The sequence below is a fragment of the Macrotis lagotis genome, chromosome 1 (genome assembly GCF_037893015.1).
Source record: "Macrotis lagotis isolate mMagLag1 chromosome 1, bilby.v1.9.chrom.fasta, whole genome shotgun sequence".
In the NCBI taxonomy this organism is placed as follows: Eukaryota; Metazoa; Chordata; class Mammalia; order Peramelemorphia; family Peramelidae; genus Macrotis; species Macrotis lagotis.
Window position 1 is genome coordinate 542,599,737 of NC_133658.1, and position 25,091 is coordinate 542,624,827.

The 25,091-nt window shown below is 35.7% G+C and overlaps 1 protein-coding gene across 9 annotated transcripts in view; it reads left to right on the top strand.

The window, feature by feature from the left end:
• The window catches only part of SH3KBP1 (SH3 domain containing kinase binding protein 1), a 451,877-nt gene that overhangs the window by 344,064 nt on the left and 82,722 nt on the right, over window positions 1-25,091 (top strand). For all 9 annotated transcript variants that reach the window (XM_074214287.1, XM_074214288.1, XM_074214289.1 and 6 more), the window contains one exon: window positions 19,288-19,395. In XM_074214287.1, the coding sequence (XP_074070388.1) occupies window positions 19,288-19,395 (108 nt within the window). The remainder of the gene's footprint in view (window positions 1-19,287; window positions 19,396-25,091) is intronic.

The following is a 25,091-nucleotide window of genomic DNA, read 5'->3' on the forward strand; positions in this document are numbered from 1 at the left end:
CTTTATAATAACTGATCTCTTCATCTTATAATAATAATAATTCATCTCTCTTATAACTGATCTCTTTTATAGCAACAACTGATCTCTCTGTCTTATGATAACTGATAATCTCTTTTATAATAATAACTGATCTCTTTGATAATAACTGATCTTTTTCTATCTCTTCTCCCCTCTCCCTTCCCCCTTTTGCTTCCCTTCCTGAAATTCATCACCATTCTTCTTGACAAGATTTTAGAATCTAATGTTATTTACCCATATTTTTCTGTATATGTCTTCTCTCCCTTGATAGATTATAACTCTTTATGATCTTGAATCTGCCATTTGTGTCTTGATATCTCCCAGAAGCCTCATCCAGTACTGTGTACATAATAACAATTCTGTCATTGAACTAATAACTGAACTACATTGGACCAGGAGCCTACATTCCTCCCTTTTTTTATTCATTCTTGATATTTCTCTTATTTGGGACCATGAGTCTTTAAATTATGAAGCCTCTCTGAAATGAGATGTAGATTAGTAATCACTGATTTATTCATTAAGTCCAGGGCCAAAACAAAAACCTGATGAACCAGATTGTTGTTTCATTGTTTTCAGTTGTGTTCTCTTTGTTATCTATTTTGGGGTTTTCTTGGCAGATACCGAGTGGTTTGCCATTTGCCATTTTCTTCTCCAACTAATTTTACAAATGGGCAAATTGAGGCTCATTGATTTGCCTAGGATCAACCCTTCTAGTAAGTGTCTAAATCTGGATTTGAACTTGTTTTCCTGTCTCCAGGTCTGATGTTTTAACCACTGTGCCACCTAGCTGCAACAACTCCAAAATTTTCCAACGTGGTAATAAAGGATTCTCTAAAACCCAAGAAAATACTATGTAAATTGTAATATTTTTTATCATCAAGTCAAAATACACTAGCATCTTTTTTTTTTTTTACTAAAGGAGGCCATTTGCTGGATATAACCCAATATAATCCAATTTACTCATGACATCACCTTCCTGATGTCATGGACCTTTATGAGAATGAAGGACAAGGAGTGGCTAGGTGGCACAGTAGATAGAGTGCTGGCCCTGGAGTCAGGAGGACCTGAGCTATTTATTATTATAATTAATTGGGGAGGGGCTTTGGCAAAACAATGGGGTTAAGTGATTTGCCCATGTCACATGGTAATTATTAAGGTCTGAGGTCAAAGCAGAAACATGAATGTAAATGAAAATATCATGCATTGAAATATCAATGAACTATGACACAGGTCTGCTGTTGGTGGTGGGGAAGGGGGGAGATATGGAGAATCAGTTTAGACCACAGTCTTATAACCATGAAGATAAACTTTTTGAGTCTGGTGAGTAAATTTTTCTAATGAAGAGATTCACTGATAGACTCACAGATTTCTCTGCTGAAGGACAGAGCCCAAGATTACAACCCTGGGCATTTAACTTTAACCATACTGCTGACTTTCAGCATCACTTTGGCTAGGAACATCAACTCCCTGCTTTCTATATCTTGTCTGTGAAAGAAAGATAACAATTTTTTTTCTTTTTTTTCTTTAAAAAAATTCCAAAATCCCCCAAAGATGTGTGGAAGTTTCCTTTAAAACTTAATAAGATACTTTGTAAATATTGATATTTTTTTCATCAAGGCAAAATATGTCTATCATCCTTTAAACTAATGGAAGCCATTTGCTAGAGGTAAAGCTGTAGTCAAATGCATAAATGTGAATGTAAATGAAAATATCATGCATTGAAATGCCAATGAGCTATGCCCTAGGTCTGCTGCTAGCAGGGGGAAAAAAGTTAGCATAAAGAATACAAGAGGCTCCATCTTACAATAACTTAAATAATAATTCAAGATAGGGGCAGCTAGGTGGTGCAGTGGATCGAGCACCAGCTCTGAAGTCAGGAGGACCTGAGTTCAAATGTGAACTCAGATACTTAATAATTATCTAGCTATGTGACCTTGGGTAAGTCACTTGGCCCCATTGTCTTGCCAAAAAAAACCAACTTAAATAATTCAAGATAGTTTGTAACCATCATTTGCCAAATATATCACAAAGATGCTAGTGCAATAAAAGTTTCCAAGAAGTTGCTTCAGGCAGAAATAATCAGGGAAGCCATTTTTGAGGTAAGATTTTAATGGAAATTTAAAGAATGGGTAAGAAATGAATGGAGTGAGATTTGAAAGAAGAGAACAAGTGAGTGGAAAAGATTAAGTAGAAGTCCAGAGATGAGAAAATTCCAGTAGTGTTAGGGGACAGTAAATAACTAAGTTTGTATGAAGTGGAAAGTTTGAGAAGATGAGCAGTTGGAGCTGTGGATGGAAAGTCAGCTTGTATCCAGATTGAGAAGGAATTTGAATGTGGCCTTAAGGAGTTTGGACTTGATCCTGTAGACTGAAAGATGCTTCTAAAACTTCTTGAGCAGGTTAAATGTCTTAGGGTTTTAATAGCCCCAAATTTTTGTAATTAACTGGGGGTTTTTTGTGTTTTTTGTTTGTTTTTTTCTTAGTCTGGTAGCAGTGTGCAAGAAGGATTGTAGAAGGAAAAGCTGATGGCTGTGGGGCTAGTTAAGAAGTTATTAAAACATTGGGGATTTTTCTTTTTTTTAGGACTCAGGACCTTTCTTCCTGTATTTTTGGTTAACTAAGAGTTTATTTTAATATTATCCTCACCTGAATCCCTTGGCAAATAGAAATTTACTTAAGATCCTTGAGTATTCCTTAGATAAGAGGTAAGGGGAGAATCTTAGCTGTTCCTGACTCCTTGTTGAGGTGTAAATCCTCCTCAATCAACCTACTGTGAATCTGCTAGTTTAATCTATAACCTGATTTAGTTTACCTGTTGTTTGATAATGCTTGTTTCCTTGGGGGATTATGGATCTGTTTAACTAAGTTTGTTCAACATTTATGACATTAAAGAAAGAATGGAATTGTGGCTCTACCTTCTCCTTCACTTTTATGACCTAAGAGAAATGTACAAGATTGCAAAATCTAAATGAATTATTTCTCTTGTCACTTGGGCATAATTTTTCCTATTTAAAAACCTTCTTAGAATTCTAATGATTGTTCCGGTTTTCTCTGAGCTCTGAATTTATGCCTGAGCATAATAATAAAATCTAGGTTTTTACCTCCCTATTTCTGTGTTTTTGTAAATATGGATTTGGCATCAGTCAGCCAACACATGAATGCAGAGAGGGAGACTATTTCTCCCATAACAATACTAAGCATGAGATAGTAAGGCTTTGACATAGAATGATGGCCATGTGAATGGAAAGGACTAATATTTACTGCTTTCTAATGGGAGGTTTTCTAAAAAGACAAGATATGGACTTAAGGGAGTAAAAGGCAAAACATGTAAAGATAGAGGCTCTGAAGGCAACTTTTACCTTTTTTTCTCACCTTTACCTAGGATCGACTTAATTCCAGACTTTTATTGGAATTGTTACAGACTGGCCATGGTGGTGGTTCTTCAGTTGTGTCCAATTCATTGTGAACCCCATATGCAGTTTTTTTTAACAAAGATACTGGAGTGGTTTGCAATTTCTTTCTCTAGCTCATTTTACAGATGAGGTAACTGAGGCAATCAGGGTTAAGTAATTTGCCCAGGGTCAGACAGGCAGTAAGTATCTTAGGCACTAGATATATTAACCTGATCAATGTTGAAATGAATATACAAGGGCCCCAGCCTTTCAGAATGCCCCCCCTTTAAATGTCTGGTCAGTCATCAGAACAGCATGACTGGATTCACCAAGTCTGAGAGATGCAGACTCTAGGAGGCAGGGACCTTTATGTTCTCAAACCAGAAAGCTGCATTAGGGAAAAGCTAGAGCCAATCAGTTGCATGGGGATGGAGGAATGGAAAAGGCACATCAGGGAAGCTGTAGGAAAAACCTGGTCTCAGCACACCACATGCCTCCTTGTTCTGAGGGTGGTGGATGGTGATCCACAGAATTGGAACTGTGGGACTGTGAACTGTAGGTTTCGTATACGTTTATACCCACCCTATGTTGATAGTACTAATATAGTTGATAATACTTCTCTGTTAATATTTAGCTAGTTCATTTGACAGCTGATAAATTATGCCATACCTTCACCTTTGTTCCCAAAAAACAGTTGTGGATTTTTCCTTTAAACCTTCCTTTCGCCAGTTAAATCTCTAAATTGGGTGCCATACTTCAGTTAAATCAACTTCATTTTTTAATTTTTAAATCAGGCTCAATGAGATGAGAATAACAGTCATTAGCTGCTGCTTTTTTAGCAGGTGTTAGGAGTTTTTTGAGTATTTTGTGAATATGTGTGTTTAGATTTGATTTTTCTCCTCGGTTCAGCAAATGTAATGAGGTGTGAATTTCTGGTATTTTTTTTTTTATTTTGCAAAGTGTAGGGGTACCTTGTACAAATTAAAAGGTAGGAAGGTATTGGCTGCACAAACAAATTAGCCAGAGCCCAGGGATTTTAAATAGTTTAGCCCTAGGAAGTTCCAAGGAAGTCTAGCATCTGATAGTTTTGTGTGGGAGACTTTGGAGGATGGGGAGGAGGAAGCAGCAACTCACCCTGTGAGATGTATCTCAATCAACCATTATCACTTTGAGAGAACTAACAACACCAGGGAAGCAGAGAGATATATATTCCAGAGAGACACAGATATAGAAAAGTTATGTCTCTTGGAAAGAATCCACTTTAAGGCATGGGACCCCTAGTAGTAGTAGTAAAGAAAGCAAGAGAGAGGAGTCCATCCTGGTAACTCCAGCCAGCAAAAATAATTTACCCCAAGGGAACTGAGTGAGAAGTCTACTTCCAGGTCTTGAGGTCAAGTTAAACTTGCAATCTGTTTATCTTATACATATTCCTCACTGCCATTATACTCCTCTAGGAGCTTACACTCTTTCATGGATATAGACAAATATATACATACAAGTTATACACAGGCTAAATAAATAATTAGCATAAAGAAGACAATAGAATTAAGAGAGATTGAGGATGGTTTTCAGTAAAAGGTGGGATTTTAATTGGAACTTGAAGGTAAGGTCAGTTGGAAGAATTGCCACTGGTTCATTAACAGGTGAGCCTCAAAGCCCCCCCCCCTCCCCCTCCCTCCCCCAGCAGTTACTATTTCCCTATTGTTCTCTGATGCCCTGATCCAGGGGAACAATCTGGTAGAGGTCCTATATGATATACTATCCACCTTCTGGAAATGGGCTTGAGGTTACAAATAGCAGGGTGAAACAAAAATTAGAAGAGAGTTATGATTCTGAGGAGATTCAAGGTTTAGAATTGGGGAAATAGGAATTTGGGGATGGATGACCTGTATTTCCTAGGCAAATTAGTCTTCCACTTGCATAGAAAAGAGGTTTAGACTCAGTTGCAGTAGAGAGTTAGACTATCCCTAAGAGAAAATTAAAAGTTGCAATGAAAAACAGAACATTTTGCATGAATTCACACGTATAATCTGTTTCAAATTGTTTGTCTTCTCAAGCAGTAGAGGCAGAGAGAAGAAAGGGAAGAATATGGAAGTCAAATTTTTTTTTCAAAAGTGTTAAAAAAATTTTGTTTACAAAATTGAGAAAAAAATAAAAGAAAAATTAAATGAAGCACTAAGACGCTGTTTGAGACCAGATGCTATATATTGTAAAGGATCCTGTCGGCATAGCGGTATGAACTTTCTCTCAAAATGTTCAGCAGTATGTGAATAGAAGTAGAGTAAGGTGGAGTTAATTCAGAGTTAATTCAGAAGTGGGTTTTGGGAAGGCATACTATAGTGAAGGGGTCCAAAAATTTGTGAGTAGAGAGTAATGTCAATTGCTACTGCAAAATTGAGGTCAAGATTTTAAAAGGATGAAAGTAAGGCCAGAGGGGCTATCATAGACTGGGAAAGGAGGGTAGAAGTGTTAGAAGATATAATGGTGATGGAGACAAAGAATAGGTTTAGAAGGGGTGAGGAGGAAGGAGAGATAGAAGAACAAAAGAGAATGATTCTTTTGAAATATTAAAGGAAAATAATTATCTAAATTTCCTGCTATGTTGAACTATCTCTGAAACAACTCAGGGCCCAAAAATATTTGAGGAAAACTTGTATCTATGCTCCTGTTATAGAGGGTGAGATGCCAACTGATAATAATAATAATACCAATAATTATTGTTATTTCAGGCACCATCTTGTAGTAGAAAGAGAGAAGGACTTCAATTAAGCATTTATAAAACACTACTTTTTGGGCCAGAAACCATTCTAGACAATGAAAATACAAGGATAGAGAATGAAATGATCTCTCATATCAAGGAACAATTGCTCTACTGAGGGAGACACCAAGTGCCTATAAAAATATATACAACCAAGATATAAAGCACGTAAATATAAATGTAGAAAGTAGTTAAAATACAGAAGGTAGTTTTGGAAAGACTTGCATTCAAATTCTGGCATTGATGCAAGTCTTGCATCTTTTTTTTTTTTTTTTTAGATTTTTCAAGGCAATGGGGTTAAGTGGCTTGCCCAAAGCCATACGGCTAGGTAATTATTAAGTGTCTGAGACCGGATTTGAACCCAGGTACTCCTGACTCCAAGGCCAGTGCTGTATTCACTGCGCCACCTAGCTGCCCTGTCTTGTATCTTTCATCTGTAAATGGAAGTACTAATAATAATTTCTGCCTTATCGGCCTTCTAGGTTGTTGTGAAGATAAAAATGAGATAATGCTTGCTAAGTGTTTTGCAAACCATAAAAATGTTTAAATATTTTTATTATCCTTACTATAATACAATTATTTTCACTTCTTGTATTCGTAAATACTCTTGGGAGAGGATAAACTGGCTGGGGTTAGCCAACTCCATTGTTATAGTGCCTTCCTTAATTCTGGGTGCCATGAATCCTGGCATATTATATTCTGCTTATTCATTGTTTGGGACTAAAGGCTCATGTGTTCTTCAGGAATACAAATTCTTAGCTATGAAATTGTTACTTGTGTTAGTATTTCGTGTCTAAAAAGGTGTTGTTGTTCAGGCATGTCCAAATCTGTAAGCTTGTGGACCAAGTATCCATGGGGTTTTCTTGACAAAGATCTTGGAATGGTTTGCCTTTTTCTTTTCAGCTTCTATTCAGGTGGTGGCTAAGTGACTTGCCCAAGGTCACACAACCAGTAAGTGTCTGAGGTCACATTGGAACTCTGATGTTTTTAACTTCTGGTCAGCATTCTATCCACTGTACCACCTAGCTGCCTCTAAAAAGATGGTAGAACAAACCTAATAAAAAACTGGTTCTGACCCTAATTCACTATTTTCTGACATTTTCCCCCCAATATTGCCACAAATAGTCTAGTTGCCCCTTTTAGATTCTTGTCTTTGGGTTCATTTTTATGCCTCATTTTGTTATACATCTTTCTCTTTTACTCACTTGTCATATTAGTAAGGATATCTTTGTATCCTAATAGTACCTAATAATAATTAATAATGATAATAATAATAATTAGTAACAATAGTTAACATTTATGTTTGTACCTGCTGTGTACCAGCCACTATACTAAATACTTTATAATTATTACCTCATTTTCTCCTTACCAGAACCCTGGAAGTTAGGTGCTAATATCACTCTCATTTTATAGATGGAGAAACTGAGGCAGATGGGTTAAGTGAATTGCTGAGTAGCAAAGTACATTATCTGGGTAGATGTGAATGAATGAATGGGTGAATTTTTTTAAATGAAAATCCACATTTGTGGATAAACTTAGAGTTTATTTGCTAAATTCAAATGACTCTTCAATTTTCTCACATTCAAATGTTCAGGAGAGTTCATAGGATTTAGAACTAAGAGTCCTTAGAGATACGACAGGGTAAATAAATTCTTATGAAGCACCTATTTTCAGGGACTGTACAAGTATTTTACAAATATTATTTCATTTAATCTACATAACAACCCTACAAAGTAGGTGCTGTCATTTTATTGATGAGAAAATTGGCCAGAAAGAGGTTAAGTGACTTGGCCAGGGTCATCCAGCTAATGATCTTCTAAGACCAGATCTGGTGCCAATCTTATTTTCTCTCTCTTTTTTTTTTTTTTGCAAATGAGGAGACAACTGGCTAAGGGGCAAATGTTTCCAGTATTTATGAGTAAGCTAGGACCTTGAGTTAGAACTTGGAGTCAGGCCTCCTACCCCCAATCCAATGCTTAGCCTACTATATAGCATGTTATCTCTAATGATGCACAGAATTAATTATATTGCTAGCTTCTTGCTTATTCTTGTGATGTTACCTTATGTGACTTTGGTGTAAATAGCATATTAAAAATCACATATTGATTTTTTCTTAGACATTAAACAACTTGCCCTTGATTCCTGTCCATCACTCTACAAACCCAAGGACTTACTGGATCTCTGAGAGATGAGATCTTATTTAAGCCTTCTTTAATTTGTAACTGGTTTGTGAGATACAGTCTCCCAGGTTACTTAAGGAATGTATTTAATTATAGCTTTTCTGTGTAGAGGTGTTGAACAATGATTTTGTTTTACCTTGAGGAATACCCTCTCTAGTTATGAAGGTTATATGAATAGTAAAGAAAGCTCTCTTGCAATTAAAAAGCTCATTTTTAATCTTTCAATTCAGAAGTGTTTTTTCTTTAAACACATATTGCCTTATATTGGAAATAGAAACACTAGGCTTTTCAATACAATATATAGGATTTAGATCCAGACAATAGGTATAGACATTATACAGGATTTAGAGCTCAGAGGAACCCCCAATATTATCCAGTACTTTGCCTTCATTCTGTCGAGGAGGAAGCTAGAACTCAGGACTAGTGACTTATCCATGTAATAGGTAACAGCTGGAATTCAAAATCAGATACTGTACTTATTTGGAAAAGGCCAAGTTAAGCATATATTTCATAGCTTGTAAAAGTCTTAGTAATAATGATAATATTAATAATAAAGATTATTTCAGGTGCTAGAAAAAGATTATCCCCCTAAATGTGGGTTTCCTCCAGGACTCTACTATTTCACTTGGTGATCTCATCAGCTCCCATGAATTCTGTTATCATCTCTATTCTGATGCTTCTCCAATCTACTTCTCCAGTCAGCACCAACCTCTAATGCTGATGTCTAATCTTGCATCTCCAGATTCTTTTGGATATCTCAACTTGTATGTCCTGTAAACATGAAAAACTCAACATGTCCAAAATTGAATACATCTTCTCATTCCCCCAAACTCCTCTCTCTCTCTCTGTTGTGAGTACCATCATTCTCCTAGTCACCAAGGATCATAACCTTGTTGTCATCAGTTCCTCCTTCTCTCTCTTACCTTCCCAATCTTGCCAATTTTCCTTTCATAATATTTCTCATTATATGCCACTTTTTTCCCTCTGTTCGTGCTGCCACCATGGTACAGGCCCCTATCATATCCCATCTGGATGATTACAAAGCTTTCTGGTTCATTCTCTCTCTCTCTCTCTCTCTCTCTCTCCCTATCTATCTCTATCTCTGTGCATTACCTTAGAAATAAATACTAAAATATATAATCTAAAATGATGATATAATACTATTTGCAGTGTGAGGTAGTGGCTGGAGACCAAAGATTCAGTAGGCAATTAGTCCTTAAGCATTTTTTTATTTTAGGTTTTTTGGGGTTTTTTTGCAAAGCAAATGGGGTTAAGTGGCTTGCCCAAGACCACACAGCTAGGGAATTATTAAATGTCTGAGACCGGATCTGAACCCAGGTACTCCTGACTCCAAGGCTGGTGCTTTATCCACTACGCCACCTAGCCACCCCCAAGTCCATAAGCATTTAATCAATTGCCTACCTTTGCTCATGTCCCACACTTACTAGCAGTGTGACCTCAGGCAAGTCCCTTTTCACAGTACCTCTAGCAACTCTCTTAAGACTAAGTCTAATTGGGCTATGAGCTCCTAGAGGGCAAGGACTGATTTTTTTTTTGTTTGTTTTTTTGCCTTTTACTCTATCACCTGACTTAGCACAGTGTCTGTATATAGTAGGTTTTTAATAAATATTTATTGACTGTTGGCATTGGTTAGGAATTTTTTTGCACTAAGACTAGAAAAATTGGAAAAATGTAGATGCAATTCACTAGAGTTCATTACAGAAACCATTATAAGAATTTCTTTTATAAAGTAGTGAACCTTAGTCTTGTGATGAAATATTTATCAATTTATTTACAAGAATATTCAATATTTTTATGAACTTAGAAATTCTGTTCTTAGTATTTTAATTCTCACAATGCAATTGTTTTCATATTCTTCTTGAAACACATTCTTAAATTCCTTATACTTACCACTCTAATTAGGGTGAATATATCCTATGGAAAAAAAAAGTCACAGTAAATCTACAACTTGTGATCTGTACAATGTATATGTCTTTTGAATTGTGTTTTTTTTATTGCATATTTAAAAGGCTTTCTGGTAAAACAGAACCAGATAATTTTGTAAAATTCATTGTGAATAGCCATTTGCCTAGAAGATAGTAAATCTAGTTTTAGTATCCATGATTTATGACTTTCATTGGCAAATGAGAAAGTAAAATCAGTACTTCATTAATCATTCACAAACACATTTAAAATTAGTAGTAATTTATTGCTAGAACAAGCTGGATACATATGATGGAATTTGGTGCCACCAAAAATGTCTTCCCTAAAAGCTCCACTTACTGATGATTCTTTATAATAATGCTATTGATAAGATCACCATTTATTCTGACAGAATTAAGTTAAACAACCCAGAGAAAAACCAAAATGACTCACATAGGAAACACAAACATTAGTCAAATAATGCCCCAAGCAATATTCTTACAGGAAGTTAATTTTCAAGGATTCACTTTTCATTTTTCAAAATTATTTTAATATAGTTTGTGTTTAGTGCCAAACTTGTCCTTATAGTTTTATAGCTTATAGTTGGTCCATTAAAGATCTGAGAACAAATATTTGTCATTTGTTAAATATTCTATTATTTGTCAAAAAATAGTATTTAAAGTCAGTCAAGCAATAAATATTTATTAAACATGGTACCAGACATTGTGCTAGATGAGCTAAAAATATAAAGAAAGGGGAAAAAAACAAGCCTGTTCTTGTTCCCATGGAGCTCATAATCCAGTGAGAAGAAAACATATAAAAAGAACATAAAAAGGAAACAAGAATGTACCCAGCTCAATGGTGGTTTGAGGATGTGATGAAGACCTTAGGAGTGTAGCTGGTGAAAAATGTTGAGATGGTTGCCTTAGGCATCTCCCTTAAGTGGAAGAAGATCTTGGGAGAAGCTCTCCAGGGTTCTCCATCTCCAAAATGAAGGGGCTAAGACTACTGAGAAAATGATATTGTAAAATGTATATATTATTCTACAACTATAAATTAGTATCTTAGCATCCTAACATTGATTCTTTCAAATACTGATTTCTTTTTTTTACTCTAGTGTTCAGAATTGTTTCCAATCCAGAAAGAGTAAATTCACCCACTCTTTTCATTCATTCACCAACCTTTAAAATTTTTAAATTTAATTTATTTTTCCAATTACATACAAAGATAGTTTTCAGCATTCATTTTTTTTGTAAAGTTTTGAGTTCCATGTTTTTCCTCCTTCCGTCCCTTCCCTCCACCCTCCCCTTGTCAGAGAGTAATATAATATACATGTTATATTATACCCAGACCGAAAGGCCAAATCTCAGGGGCCTTTATACAGTTTTTACATTTTTAAATACAATTTTTTATTTAAAAAAAAAAAGCTGACAGGCTATAGGGAGGCTAATTTGCCTACTCTTGCACCATTGTATCTATGTTACCATAAATTCTCCAACATTTATTATTCTCACCTTTTTAATCCTGTAAAAGCTATTTTATGTTGGTAAAAAAGATATTTTGTCTTTTTTTCAATCTTTGCAAATTTGAAAGTTATGAGATGAGACCTCAGAAGCTAATATTTTATGATTCTTAATCACTCTTTACTATTGGAGGGTTTTGAACAGAGGATTGGATATCTAAATAGATAATTTTTAAGAAAGACATTGGTGCAGAGAATACTTCCCTGTATGAATAAATGAATGAATGGATAATAAAAACATTTATTAAATTTTTTCTGTGTTCTATTCTGATCTTAGGTAGCTTACATTCTAAAGAGAGAAGACAACATGTTTAGGGGAATGAAAAAGTAAGGGGAGGTATGTTATAGAGGCATGATTTGGAAATACTAGGGAAATGAGTTTCTAATCTTGGCTGTGATCAAGATAAGGTGAACACTCCCCTTTCAGAGAGCAGGGTAGTCCCAGAGTTAATATGTGACATTCTGTTGAAAGGGAGAATGAGGGAGTTGATTGTAAGTAATTTGGGGAGTCACTATTGTGACATTTTAAAAATGACCATTTACCCTGGCCCTGTATTTCCTGAGTGAACTTCTGCTAACTATAGTCTGTTAATACTTTTTTTCCTGTTGCCTTTCAAACTATAATATTGATGAGTTCACCGTAGTAACCAGCTTATGGGAACATTGGGAAAAATTGAGCTGATACACAAGCTGTGCAGAATAATTACATCTCTTGGGGAACTGGGAGGGGGGAAATGGTAACAAGCTGATTCTGAGAGTTCTCACATAGATGGAGCTGTCTTCCTAGAGTCCCTTGAGGTTTTCTGCAGAAAGATTTCATTAAAAATATTGAAAGATGCTTCCTTTTAACATGGGTGGAAAGCTAGGGGGTGTTAAAGCTTGAAGGCCTTGGGGTTCACTTAGAAACTTATTCATATTCCACATGGGTAACCTTTATGGTACTCATTTTCCACATTTATGCCTCTGCACAAGTGGCCTTCTCAAATCTGGTAGCTTTTGATAACTTGGAAATCATTTACCAATATGTGTGTGAGAACTAACCACCAAAGGAGAAACTATGGGGGCAAAGTGGAACCAAACTTTCACTTGGGTCAGGTGTTAAAATAATTCTCCCCCCCCACTGTGGGTACAAATGTGATATTTCCATTTTGTGTAATGCTCATCTATACTCAAAATCAGATACTTTCTGAGAAAACCAGGACTTCCCTTTTAACAGACTTAGGGACTGAAATTCTTCCAGACTGTTATATCACACATACAATTGGATATCCTGCAGTTCCCCTAATACAGTGGTTGCATTGGCTAATGTTCGAATTTTTTTGTAACAACTCAGAAAAAAAATCAAAATGTGGGTCTTTATTTTAGTTTTGTTAAAACCAAGCTTATAGTTTCTAATTCACTTGGAATCCTTGGAAATGAGTGAGCCAACGTGCAAAGTTACTAGTCTTTATTCAAGGGCATCTTGAAAGCTCTGTCTAATTGTCAAGGCCCTATAATATCACTTGTGAAAAATGAAAGTTGAAAAAAGAACCATAGAAAGTTAGAGCTAAGGGGCGACTAGGTGGTGTAGTGGATAAAGCACCGGCCTTGGAGTCAGGAGTACCTGGGTCCAAATCTGGTCTCAGACACTAATTACCTAGCTGTGTGGCCTTGGGCAAGCCACTTAACCCCATTTGCCTTGCAAAAAAACCCTTAAAAAAACCTAAAAAAAAAGAAAGTTAGAGCTGGATGAGACTTAGCAATCATTTTTTTTACAGATGAAGAAATAGCCCTAGAAGATTGGGTCACAGGATTGTACCTTTAACATCGGAAGTGGCCTAAATTTCAGCCTTTTCACTTTATAGATGAGTGAAATGAAGCCCTCAGTGGTTAATTGACTTGTTGAAGGTCACACAGGTGATGGTGACTTCCTTTTTTCTCTATGCTAGACTCCTAAAATCTCTTATCCCTTAGAAGTTAGGAGAGGGATTCTCTTTAGAAGCAGTGACAGACTAAGAAATGCATGCAGGTTTCTACTACAACTACGTTCCTTTCTCCTCTATCTCTTCAGTATTTATTTCTAATTAAATTGAAAGAGAGGAACAGAAGAGTATTCTCCACCTTCAGAGTAGAAGAGCCAGAATTCAAATCCAGGACTTCTGCCTCCAAATCTAGACATCTTCCACAACCACATGCTTCCCCTCAGTGAATTGCCCAAAGAAATTCTAAAACTGATTCCCTAAGACATAAGAAAAGTGCTTTTTAAGTCTTTGAACCCTATAGAAATACAATTACAGTTACTGTCCTTTTTGTTATGATTGAAAAGACCTAAAAAGATGATGTGACTTTGATAAAGCTGACACATAGCTTGTGAACATCTGAGCCAGAACTAAAACCTAAGTATTCTCCTTCATTCAAATATTTTTTTTTCTATTCCATCATCATCCCTTCTCTGAATATCTTTGTCCAGTTTGCCTAGGTTCCTGTGGCATGGTAGGTCGGAGGGATATTGCAGTCTGGACCACTGCTCCAGCTCAGATATTTTGTCTCTTCTCTTTTCCTGGGATGCTTCTAAAGTAAGGATTTTACTTTTCCTATCCACTTCCTTCTCAGTACTTTAATTTTTAATCCTTATGTATGTCTACTACAAAACTGAGGGCTATTTGGTTCCTGTAGCACCTCCATCTCTCTACTAAATCACTCTCTGTTCATCATCTTAGCTGCTTGTATATTTCAGTTTCTGGTTTTGTATGAGAAAACGTCATCATCATTTTCACTTTTCATTTTGAAGTCAAAATAATCCTTCTGGTTTTGCCTTAAATTAGCCTCAGTTGTTGGGGAAATTTCTCAAGTTTTCTATAGACTGCCATCTCTTGTCAGATAGCCTGATATTAATTGCCATTTTCCTTCTTCTCTATCAACAGACTTCATTTTTTAGTTCTCTTAAACCAATCATCTTGGCAGATTCCACTCCATGTATTTATCTTCAGTATGATTCTTGTATTCATTCCTAGCAATCAGGACAAGCAGCCATATGTGTTCCTTGATCTCTTATTATTTTAACCTTCTTTGATCATAAGCAACTTATATTTCATATCTTTTTAAGGTCCATGATATGTTTTCCTCATAACAGTTGTTTGAGGTATTAAGATACAAGTATCATTATGACCCTATTACAGATTAGGAAACTGAGGCACAGTCAAATTCATGCTGTTATTTTCAGTAGAGTTAGGATAAATACTAAAATAGTTGACCAGGTCAACTAACATTAAAAAATAAATAAGCAAGTAAATGAAAAAACAAGATACACTAAAGTAGTATTTTTGTTGGGTTTTTTGCAAGGCAATGGGGTTAAGTGACTCACCCAGCTAAGCAAGTATTAAGCTTGTGACAATAGATTTGAACTCAGGTCCTCCTCACTCTAGGGCTGGTGCTCTATCCACTGAGCCACATAGCTGCCCCTGTAGTACTTTTTTAATGCAAGTTCTGGAAATTGGCCACATAGTCTTGTGTTATTTATTGGATGGAAATTGCTTCATTAATTTTGTAATAAAAAGGGAAATAGCTACATTCTTGTAATTTTTCTTTTATTGTTAGGGTTGGATCTAAGTGAAACATTAAATGCTCATTCAGGAATAATAGGAAAACTAGAAAGAAAGATTTCAGAAATTAATCACTGTAAATCAATTATGAGGCATCATGGTCCTAAGTAGATTGAAAAGAAATATGAAACCACTTGCATGATCTTTTAACCACTGCCCACAACTAAAGTGATGGAAAAACATTTAAAAAATCACTGTGTCTTCAATGGCCAGTAAATTAGTATGAATATGTTAGTCCAAATGGAAGACAGCAGAGTAGACATTGTGTGGTATTCATTGATCTGTTTGAAGTTGCCAGTATTAGAGCTAGCTTTTGAGTAAGGGAGAAGGTACTTCACTGAGAGAGGAGCAGGGAGGATATTGCAAGAGGCCAGATTAAAGGCTAAATTAGAGAAGAGGAACTTGGAGATTTTTGTTAGGCTCCTGTGCAAAAAAATTCTACCTGCAAACTTTCCCTTAATTAAAAAACAAATCTTAACTAACACTGTGGATACTCAAGAATTACATCAAATTTCTCTGTCAGAGGAGCTGAGATAATATAATGCCAATGCAAATGAAGGAAAAAAAATGTTTCAAAGTTTGTTGGTTATAATTATCCCAAAAGGATACCCAACTTCATCTTCATAGAAATTCAAATTTTGTTATATTCAATCTAGTTAATTCTGAACTTAGATGCAAATCTTGTCCCTGTTAATTGTTAATTCCAAATTATTGAATTTTTCTTTACTAAGATCAAATTTAAGGGTATTTTCACTACGTTGTCAGAGGGAAGAAGAGGAAGATAAGCAATTATATAACAGCAACTACATGCAAATATTATTTAGTCCTCACAATAAGACATGCAAAAGAGATGTTATTATCATCTCCATTTTATAGTTGGGAAAACTAAGGCAGAGAGCAAGTGCCTTGCCCAGGGTCACATAGCTCTTAAGTGTCTCTGCTAGATTTGAACTCAAGTCTTCCAGACCCAGTTCTCTATCCACACACCACCAGTTAGGATTCCTGAATTAAGATTCAGTTTCCAAGGTATTCCCCTCCACTCCAAGAGAGATCAGTTTATCTTGTAACAATTAGGGTGGACCCATGATGGAAGAATCTTATACTTGGCTCAGTCAAGAAAGATTTTATTATTTATGTAGCTCAAGAGACACATTTATAGGTATCAAGGTACATTTATAGGCGTTCCACATAAGAAGTCATAATATCATTAAAAACAGATAAAGTAACTCTGAGTACCTGGTTTCCAAGCAAAAACAATGAATTTGAACTGAGGGTTTTGCTCTTCCACTTCTATCTGTGGACCTGGAAAAGTACTTAACCTCTCTTGGCTACAACTGTTTCACCTGCAACAACGATGAAATTACTGCCTAATGGGCATTTGGATTACTGGGATTATTTGCTTGGGTAATTATGTTATTGTTGTTATTGTTGTTCACTTATGACGATAGCATGGAATTTTCTTGGCAAATATATTGAAATGTTTTTTTCATTTCCTTCCCCAGTGTGAAACAGAGGTTAAGTGACTTTCTCAAGGTCACCAAGCTAGGAAGTTTCTCAGCTGGATTTGAACTCAGGTTTTCCTGACTCTAAGTCTTGTGCTCTGTCCGCCCTGCCAACTACCTGCCTCTAATGACTTTATTCAAAAGTATTTTATTTATATATATAATATAATATATTTATATGTATATTTATATATAATATATTATAACAATGTATTGTATATTATATATTTATATGTAATATAAATAAAACAAATATATATTTATATATAACAAATATTATGTATAAGTATATACACATATATGCATTCACAGATGTGCATATCATATGTGTGTGTGTGTGTGTGTATTTCCTTGATTTACATTTACAGAAAAAAATGTGGAAAGCTAGAATTTTATTACTCTACTGTATGGTTGTATACTTAGTCATAAAAATGAAGAGTAGCATATTCCTTTAGAATTGGTAGGAATATTGTATTCTTTCTCCCTTGCTTATAGTTATCAAATACATGGCCTATGAATTGCCAAAGTAGATTGTAATTGGAAAATATATAACAAAAAATAAATATACAGTAAAACATAGATAAAGGTGATTTGTGATTTTCTAAATCTATATGCTGCCTACAAGATCTTTGTGTATGATTTTGGGCAACTAGGTGGCACAGTGGATAGAGCTGACCTTGGAATCAGGAGGTGGAATTCGAATCCAGCCTCAGACATTTACTAGCTGTGTGATCTTAGGCAAGTCACTTAACCCTAATTGCCTCACTTCCAGGTTTCTCCAGTCGTGCTGATTCATATCTGGCCAATTGACCCAGATGGCTCCGGAGGAGAAAGTGAGACTGGTGACTTAGCACAGCATCCCTTCACTCAAATCCAATTCATGTGCTAGTCATGACATCACCTCCCTGATGTCATGGTCTTCTTTAAGAATGAAGGACATGGGGCGGCTAGGTGGCGCAGTGGATAAAGCACTGGCCCTGGAGTCAGGAGTATTTGGGTTCAAATCCAGTCTCAGACACTTAATAATTACCTAGATGTGTGGCCTTGGACAAGACACTTAACCCCATTTGCCTTGCAAAAAAAAAGAATGAAGGACAAACATTATTATTATTATCATCATCATCATCATCATCATCTTTGTATGTGGTTTAATGGTTGTTTTTTCTTTGGGCTTATTACCATCACTCAAGTCCAGCCTCTCACCTAATACAGAATTATTCTCTATGATATCCCAAGCAGTTAGCTAGGTGGCCTCTCTTTAAACAGAACATAATAGGAACATGCTGGATCTGAAGTCAAGGGACTTGAGTTTGAATCTTTCTACTTATTCCATTGGGGGAAAGTTCCCGAACTTCTCTCTGGGCTCAGTTTTCTCCTCTCTAAAATGACAGGAATTGGATTAGAAGCCAAATAATAACCCATGCATAAAGATTCCCTGCAGGCTGCATATTGACTTAGTTTTAATTGTATCATTATCTGTACTTTATTGTAATTTTATTTTCTTAAATATTTCCCAATTACATTTTCATTTGGTTCAAGTTGCCCTCTAGAATATTGTGGGATATGTATTTGATGCCTTTGCTATAAAACTATGATGGAACTAAGAACTCATTATCTTCAGAACTTCCATTCCATTCTTGGGTAGTCCTGATTTTTTAAAGACATTTTGAGCCTAAATTGACCTTCCAGTCTTCTTCTTCTGCCTTTCCTCTATATTCTCTGCAAATCAGTGGCACTGACCTCTCTATTCCAAGGAAAGAATAGTCTACATTCTGATCTGGGGCATTTTCCCTGTCTGGCATTTTTTTTCTCCTCATCTCTGCTATGTGGTTTCCTCTGGCTTCCTTCAAGTGTCAGATAAAATCCCACCTTCTATGACAAGCCTTTCCCTTAATTTTAGTGTTGTCCCCTTAAGATTATCTTATATCTAGTATGTGGTTTTTTGCATTTGATCCTTGTGATGTATGGGAGATCCTTGAGAGAAGACACTTTTTTATTTTTGGCTTTTTTTTCATTATATTTCCAGCACCTTGTACTTAGTAGACTCATTTTTTTTTTTACAATGGGTTGTGACTTGCCCAAGGTTACACAGCTAGGTAATTATTAAGTGTCTGAGACTGGATTTGAACTCAGGTCCTCCTGACTGCAGGGCTGGTTCTCTGTCTTCTGCATTTCCTAGCTGCCCCTTAGGAGACTCTTAATAAATGATTGTTGATTGACCAACTGTCATCAGGATCCATTTAGAATACCTAATATCCCTTTCATAGAAATTTGGTTCCTTCTATGTTCGTTGTATATTCCAAAAGTCTTAGTGTGAGAGAGAGAGAGAGAGAGAGAGAGAGAAAATGAATAAATAAATAAATATATTCAGTATGTGTCCTAATTTGCACTTCCTGCCTTTATTTACTTTAGGATTGCATTGATGTAGGCTGGTGGGAAGGAGAACTGAACGGGAGACGAGGAGTGTTTCCAGATAATTTTGTGAAGCTTCTTCCACCGGACTTTGAAAAGGAGGGGAATGTAAGTATTCCTTTTGTTTTTGTTTTTGCTTATAGGCTCTCACTATTTGGGATTTCTCTTCTTCTCTAGGATTCCCACTTGGCAAGCTCCCTAATAATAGGTCTTTGTCCTTTGTACTGGTTGGTGCCCATGTGGACAGATTGTCTCTGAAGACCATTCTGTGTCTTGCTGTTCTTTCACAGGGTTCATATGTAATCTATTCAGTCTTTTCTTTGTGGGCCCCTTTTTTGTTTTCATCTTTTCCTATTAGATTTTTGTACTGAAAGATGTTTTGATTCCATTGAGCTGTCCTTTCTTGGATAGGTTGAACACTGGGTAGATATCTTTTCTGCAGTTACTTTCATCATGAAATGAAAGAATAGATTTGAAAAGTTAAAATTGCCATTTCTAAAGATGTGAGGTCATGGTGGTATAATTACAATAATTGTACAGTTATGAATCCAAGGTCATTTCTTCTTCTTCTTGCCCTGCCTGATCTTTCATCTGTATTTGCTCAGCATGGAGGATCTGTTTCTGTTCCAAGCTGACCTTCAGTATTGGTCATCCTTGCAGTGAGTTGTAGATGCAGGGTGGGGAACTTGTCACCCATCAAAACTAGTTATAGTGATTTTTCATACCATTTGTAGCGAATCAATAAGAACAACATTATGTGATGATCAACTATGATAGACTCAGCTCTTCTAAGCAATATAGTGATCAAAGACAGTTCCTAAAGACTTGTGATTGAAAATACTATCAATATCCAGAGAAAGAACCTTGGAGTCAAATGCAGATCAAAACATAGTATTTTCACTTTTTTAAATGATGTTTTTCTTTCTCGTGATTTTTTTCTCTTTTATTCTTATTCTTCCTTCATAACATATCAAATATGGAAATATGTTTAACCTGATTATACCTGTATGACCTGTATCAGGATACTTGCCATCTTGGGGAGGGGAAGGGAAGGAGAGATTAAAATGTAAAACTCAAACTCTTACAAAAAAAATCAATGTTGAAAATTATCTTTACATCAAAAAGGGAAAAAAATTAAATATCAGTTTAGGTCTTAAAAAACCCCAAACCTTTGTAGTGAGTATGCATATATGAAGCTATCTCCAGCATCTGACTATTATCTGTGCTGGCTAACACAATAAATGATCTTGTATACTGTTACAATGTCCTGGTGCCCCAAAACTGAAGGTTAACCAATCAATTAACAGGCATTTATTAAGTATTTACTGTGTACCAGACAATTCTAGTTTCAGTAGACTAATTGTAAGAGTTGGAGAGTTGATCAGACTTTTCTAATCATTCCCAAATATTTTGTAAGGCTTGTCTAAATGTAGGGTTGTGGATAGAGCACTGGCCTTGGAGTTAGGAGTTCGAACTCAGCCTCAGACATTTGACTCTTAGTAGCTATATGACCTTGGGCAAGTCACTTAACCCTGATTGCCTCTCGTCCAGGACCATCTTCAGTTGTCCTGATTTATATCTGGCCACTGGACCCAGTTGACTCTGGAGGAGAAAGTGAGGCTGGTGACTTAACACAACACACCTCATTCAAATCCATTTCACATGCTTGTCATGGCATCACCCTGATGTCATAGTCTTCTTTGAGAATGAGGGACAAACAACATCATCATCATCATCATCATTATTAATTGTTATTATTGTTATTATTACCTCCCTGCAACCAAAAGATGAGAGGAAAACTAATATACAATCCATTATAGTTCAGCATGGTTTAGTAAAGCATATTGGATCTGGATGAATTTATAGTGAGAACAGGGAATGTGAAAACTGCCAGGTCCCTCTTGGTCCTTCCAGGTGAAGGACATTTTCCTTCAGACTTGTGAAGGACATTTTCCTTCAGACTTGAAGAGTTCCTGGTCCTTAATCTGTGTAAGATAAGTAGGGCATTGTCTTCAACAGCAATGCAATTTTGAGGCTAGATTAATCTAATTTACACAGAAAAGAAAATGATGCTTCTGATGTAATTTCTTATTGTGTTCCTTTTTTTTTTTGGAGCTGGTTGACTTACTATTCTACTTTTGATTGTTCCAACATCTACCCAACCTTGGTAGACACTCAGGAACCTCGGCATCCCATATGTAGATGGTTATTATCTAGGAAGAAGCTATAATAGACAAGTTTTCATAATTAGTCCAAGGATGCTATACCATTTATTTCAAAGGATATAGTCTGCCTAGTCAACTCAATAACATTTCTTAAACCCTTTCTTAAGAGGTAAAAGACAATCCCTGCCTTCAAGGAGCTCATAATCTCAGAGAAGACAATATGTAAATGCTATGTACAAATAAGATTCATACAGGATATGTTCAAAATTATCTCAGGGGAAAGGCACTAGCATTAAGGGGAATTGAGAAAAGCTTCTTGTAAAGGGTGGGATTTTAGCTGAACCTTGAAGGGGGAGCTGAGGAAGCCAGAGGTGGGGAGGAGGAGGGAGAGAATTCTGGGCCAGGAGGAAAAACCGTCTAAAGTAAGGAAATAAATAACAAGTGGCCAGTGCCATTGGGTTGTAAAATACATAGAATGGAGTAAAGTGTCAAAAAACTGGAAAAGTAGGAAGAGATTACTAGAATACTAATTATTTATTTGTTCAGATGCTAATATTTTTGATGGGAACAATCTTGGAAGAAATTACCATTTTTTTAGTATGAAGTGAGGTAAAGCCTTTGCAAAAGTTACAAAGAAAATGGGGGAAAAAAAGCTTGAAATTTTATCACATAGATTCAGATTACAACAGAGAAGGCCTCTAACTCAGAGGATCGAAATGAGTCCTAGTTAATGCCAATGTTTCTTCTCCTTAAGGAATAGCCCCCAAATGGAAATTACACTTGCATTATTTTTATGCAATAAGCAATAAATGGAGAAACTTGGTTCATCATCTAACCTCTCTTCTGCAGGTAAAAATTTATTTATCTGTAGCACTTATATATGGTTATTTTTAATATTTTATATTCCCCCCTATTTACAGCAAAACCAATTTAAACATTTTTTTAAAGTTTTGAATTTTAAATTTTATCCCTTCATCACCTTCCTGAAATGTGTAAGCAATAAGATATAGTTTATAAATATACAATCATATCAAATATTCTTGGATATGGTTATTTAAATAAGCCTCTCAACAAAAAGGGCAGCTGACTTTGATCTCACTTTCATCTTTTCTTTGGGTTCATTATTGTTTATATAGTTTGCATCTTTTCCTTGGTAGTCAGAATTTTTATCTTGGAAGTCAAAATTTTTATCTTGGAGAGTAAAGGTCCTTAGTTCTCCTTCTTAGAGCACATCCTTCAATAGCTGATATTTAGGCAGCACCTCAGAGCTTGCAAAGCACTTTACATAGAGTACCCTCATTTACCTATATAAAATACCCTAGTGAGTTAGGGTACTATTACTGGAGCAGTTAGGTAGATTAAAGGGTCGAGTGCTGAATTTGAAACCTAGAAGAGACCTGAATTCAAATACTGCTTCAAACCCTAAATAACTGTATGGCTCTGAGTAAGTCATAACCTCTCCAAACCTTGGTTTTCCCATCTGTAAAGTAGGAATAATAAAACCTCTATTTTCTGGATAGTTGAGAGGATCAAATGAGATCATGTTTGAAAAGTGCTTTTCAAGGCTTTATGTAGTTCATAAATACTCATTCTTCTTCTTATTATTACAGATGAGAGAATTGAGGCACAGAGAAATAGGAAGAAAATTTATTAATTTAAAACATTTACAAATATTGTCTCATTTGTTCCTGGGACAAATGGGTGATAAGTATCAATGTTATTCCCATTTTTTTTTTTGTAGTTGAGGGAAAAAGAGGTTAAGTTTTTGATCAAGTCAACCAACTAGGGTCTGAAGGCAAATTTGAACTCAGGTCTTCCTAACCCTAAGTCTAGTTCTCCATTCACTACACCACTAAGCTGCTTCTGAAGAAGACTTGCCTATAGTCCTGTGTCAGCAGTGAGATTTGAATCTTGCCTCTGTGGGACCAAATAGAACAATATCACCATAATGTCAAATCCACCTTCCACATCCCACCCTTGTTTGAGGAGGGTAATAAATTTAGAAAACAAGCCAGAGTACATCATTAGCCAGAAAAGGACATCTTCCACTAAGCAGTGTTCAACTCTGCCTTCTTTAATGAGCACAGTGGAGGAAATGAATTAAAATCAGTTTAGAGAGTTAAACAATGGAAGGAACAAAGGCAACAATTTGGTGATGACAGGATTTAGCTTGCAGAGAACTTTGCTTCTTAGAGATGCACAGATGTTCTTCCCAGTAGGGTTTTGAGACCATATCCTTCTCCTAAGAGGGACTTGGCCTGAAGTAAGAATTTGAAGGATGGGGATGTTTGCTATCTGTCTCTTGCCACTTCCCATTTATGACCCTCTTCTGTCCCTCAATAGACCAGTATCCTTATGATATCTCCCTTCTATTAAGTACAGTAACTTCATAAGGAATAGCCCTTCTACTGCCAATTGCCTCCTCTCTTATATTTCTCCCTGTCCCTGTTTGGTTCTCAGCAATTTCTCATACTGAAAAAGAATTGTGTGGTATTAATAGCAAGTCACAAGCTTTAAAGTGTAACTCTTTCCATGGATAATTTGCATTTGAATAGGAAATTCTTGTCATTATCTGAAAGAGTAACTTTCTGATGATAAAATTTCAGGCCCTAGAGACTAGCTGATATGGAAAATTTTTAAATACCCTCAAATTATATCATGTAGGCAACTGGCCATTTTCTTTGTGTATAAAGGTATAAAGCCAGCTAGCCTTTGAGTCTTTTCTTGGGTACTTTTACAGGTTGAATAGTTGAGGGAGCAGTGATAAAAATCTATAGATATGAAACTATATAAAAATTTAAAATATGAAATGTATCTGTAAAATAGATTTTCTTAAAAATAATATACCTATATGTACATATATACATATAATATGTATACCTATATTCCAAAAATACCTTTATGCATATTCATATATGTTTATATGCTCTTAATAGAGTTGTATCTTTTTATTCCTGTAGTAGGTGCTTTAAAAGTAGTTGTTTACAGAATAAATGAATGAATATACATGCTTGTCTGACTATAAACATGCAGGCAGCATACATACACATGCACTAATATCCTTCGTCGCTAGCTCCTGATCACTCAATACTGATTTTCAAGATATTAAAACCAAACTGATATTATACTCTTGCTAAATCATATTAAACCTGTTAAATTTTATATAACAATAAAAATAATGATCAGTAATGTAGTACAGTAGATAGCAAATAAACTTTGGAGTTAGGAAGACTAGTAGTCATGCAAACAAGTATGTATATATATATATATATATATATATACATATGTATGTATATATATTATTGTTGAGTTGATTCAATTATATCTGACTTACTGGCTTTTTCTTGGCAAAATTACTGGAGAAGTTTGCCATTTCCTTACCCAGTTCATTTTATGGATGAGGAAACTAAAACAAATAGGGTTAAGTGACTTGCTCAGGATCACACAGCTAGGAAGAATCTGAGGACACTTTTGAACTCATGTTCTAATAACTCCAGGGCCAGCATTCTACTATACATCTACCTTCCCCAGCAAGTATACTTAACAAAGATATAAATAGGAAAAATGGGAGATAGTATCAGAGAAAAGGTGCTAAAATTAATTAGGACTTAAGGACTTAAGGAAGGCTTCTTTAAAAAG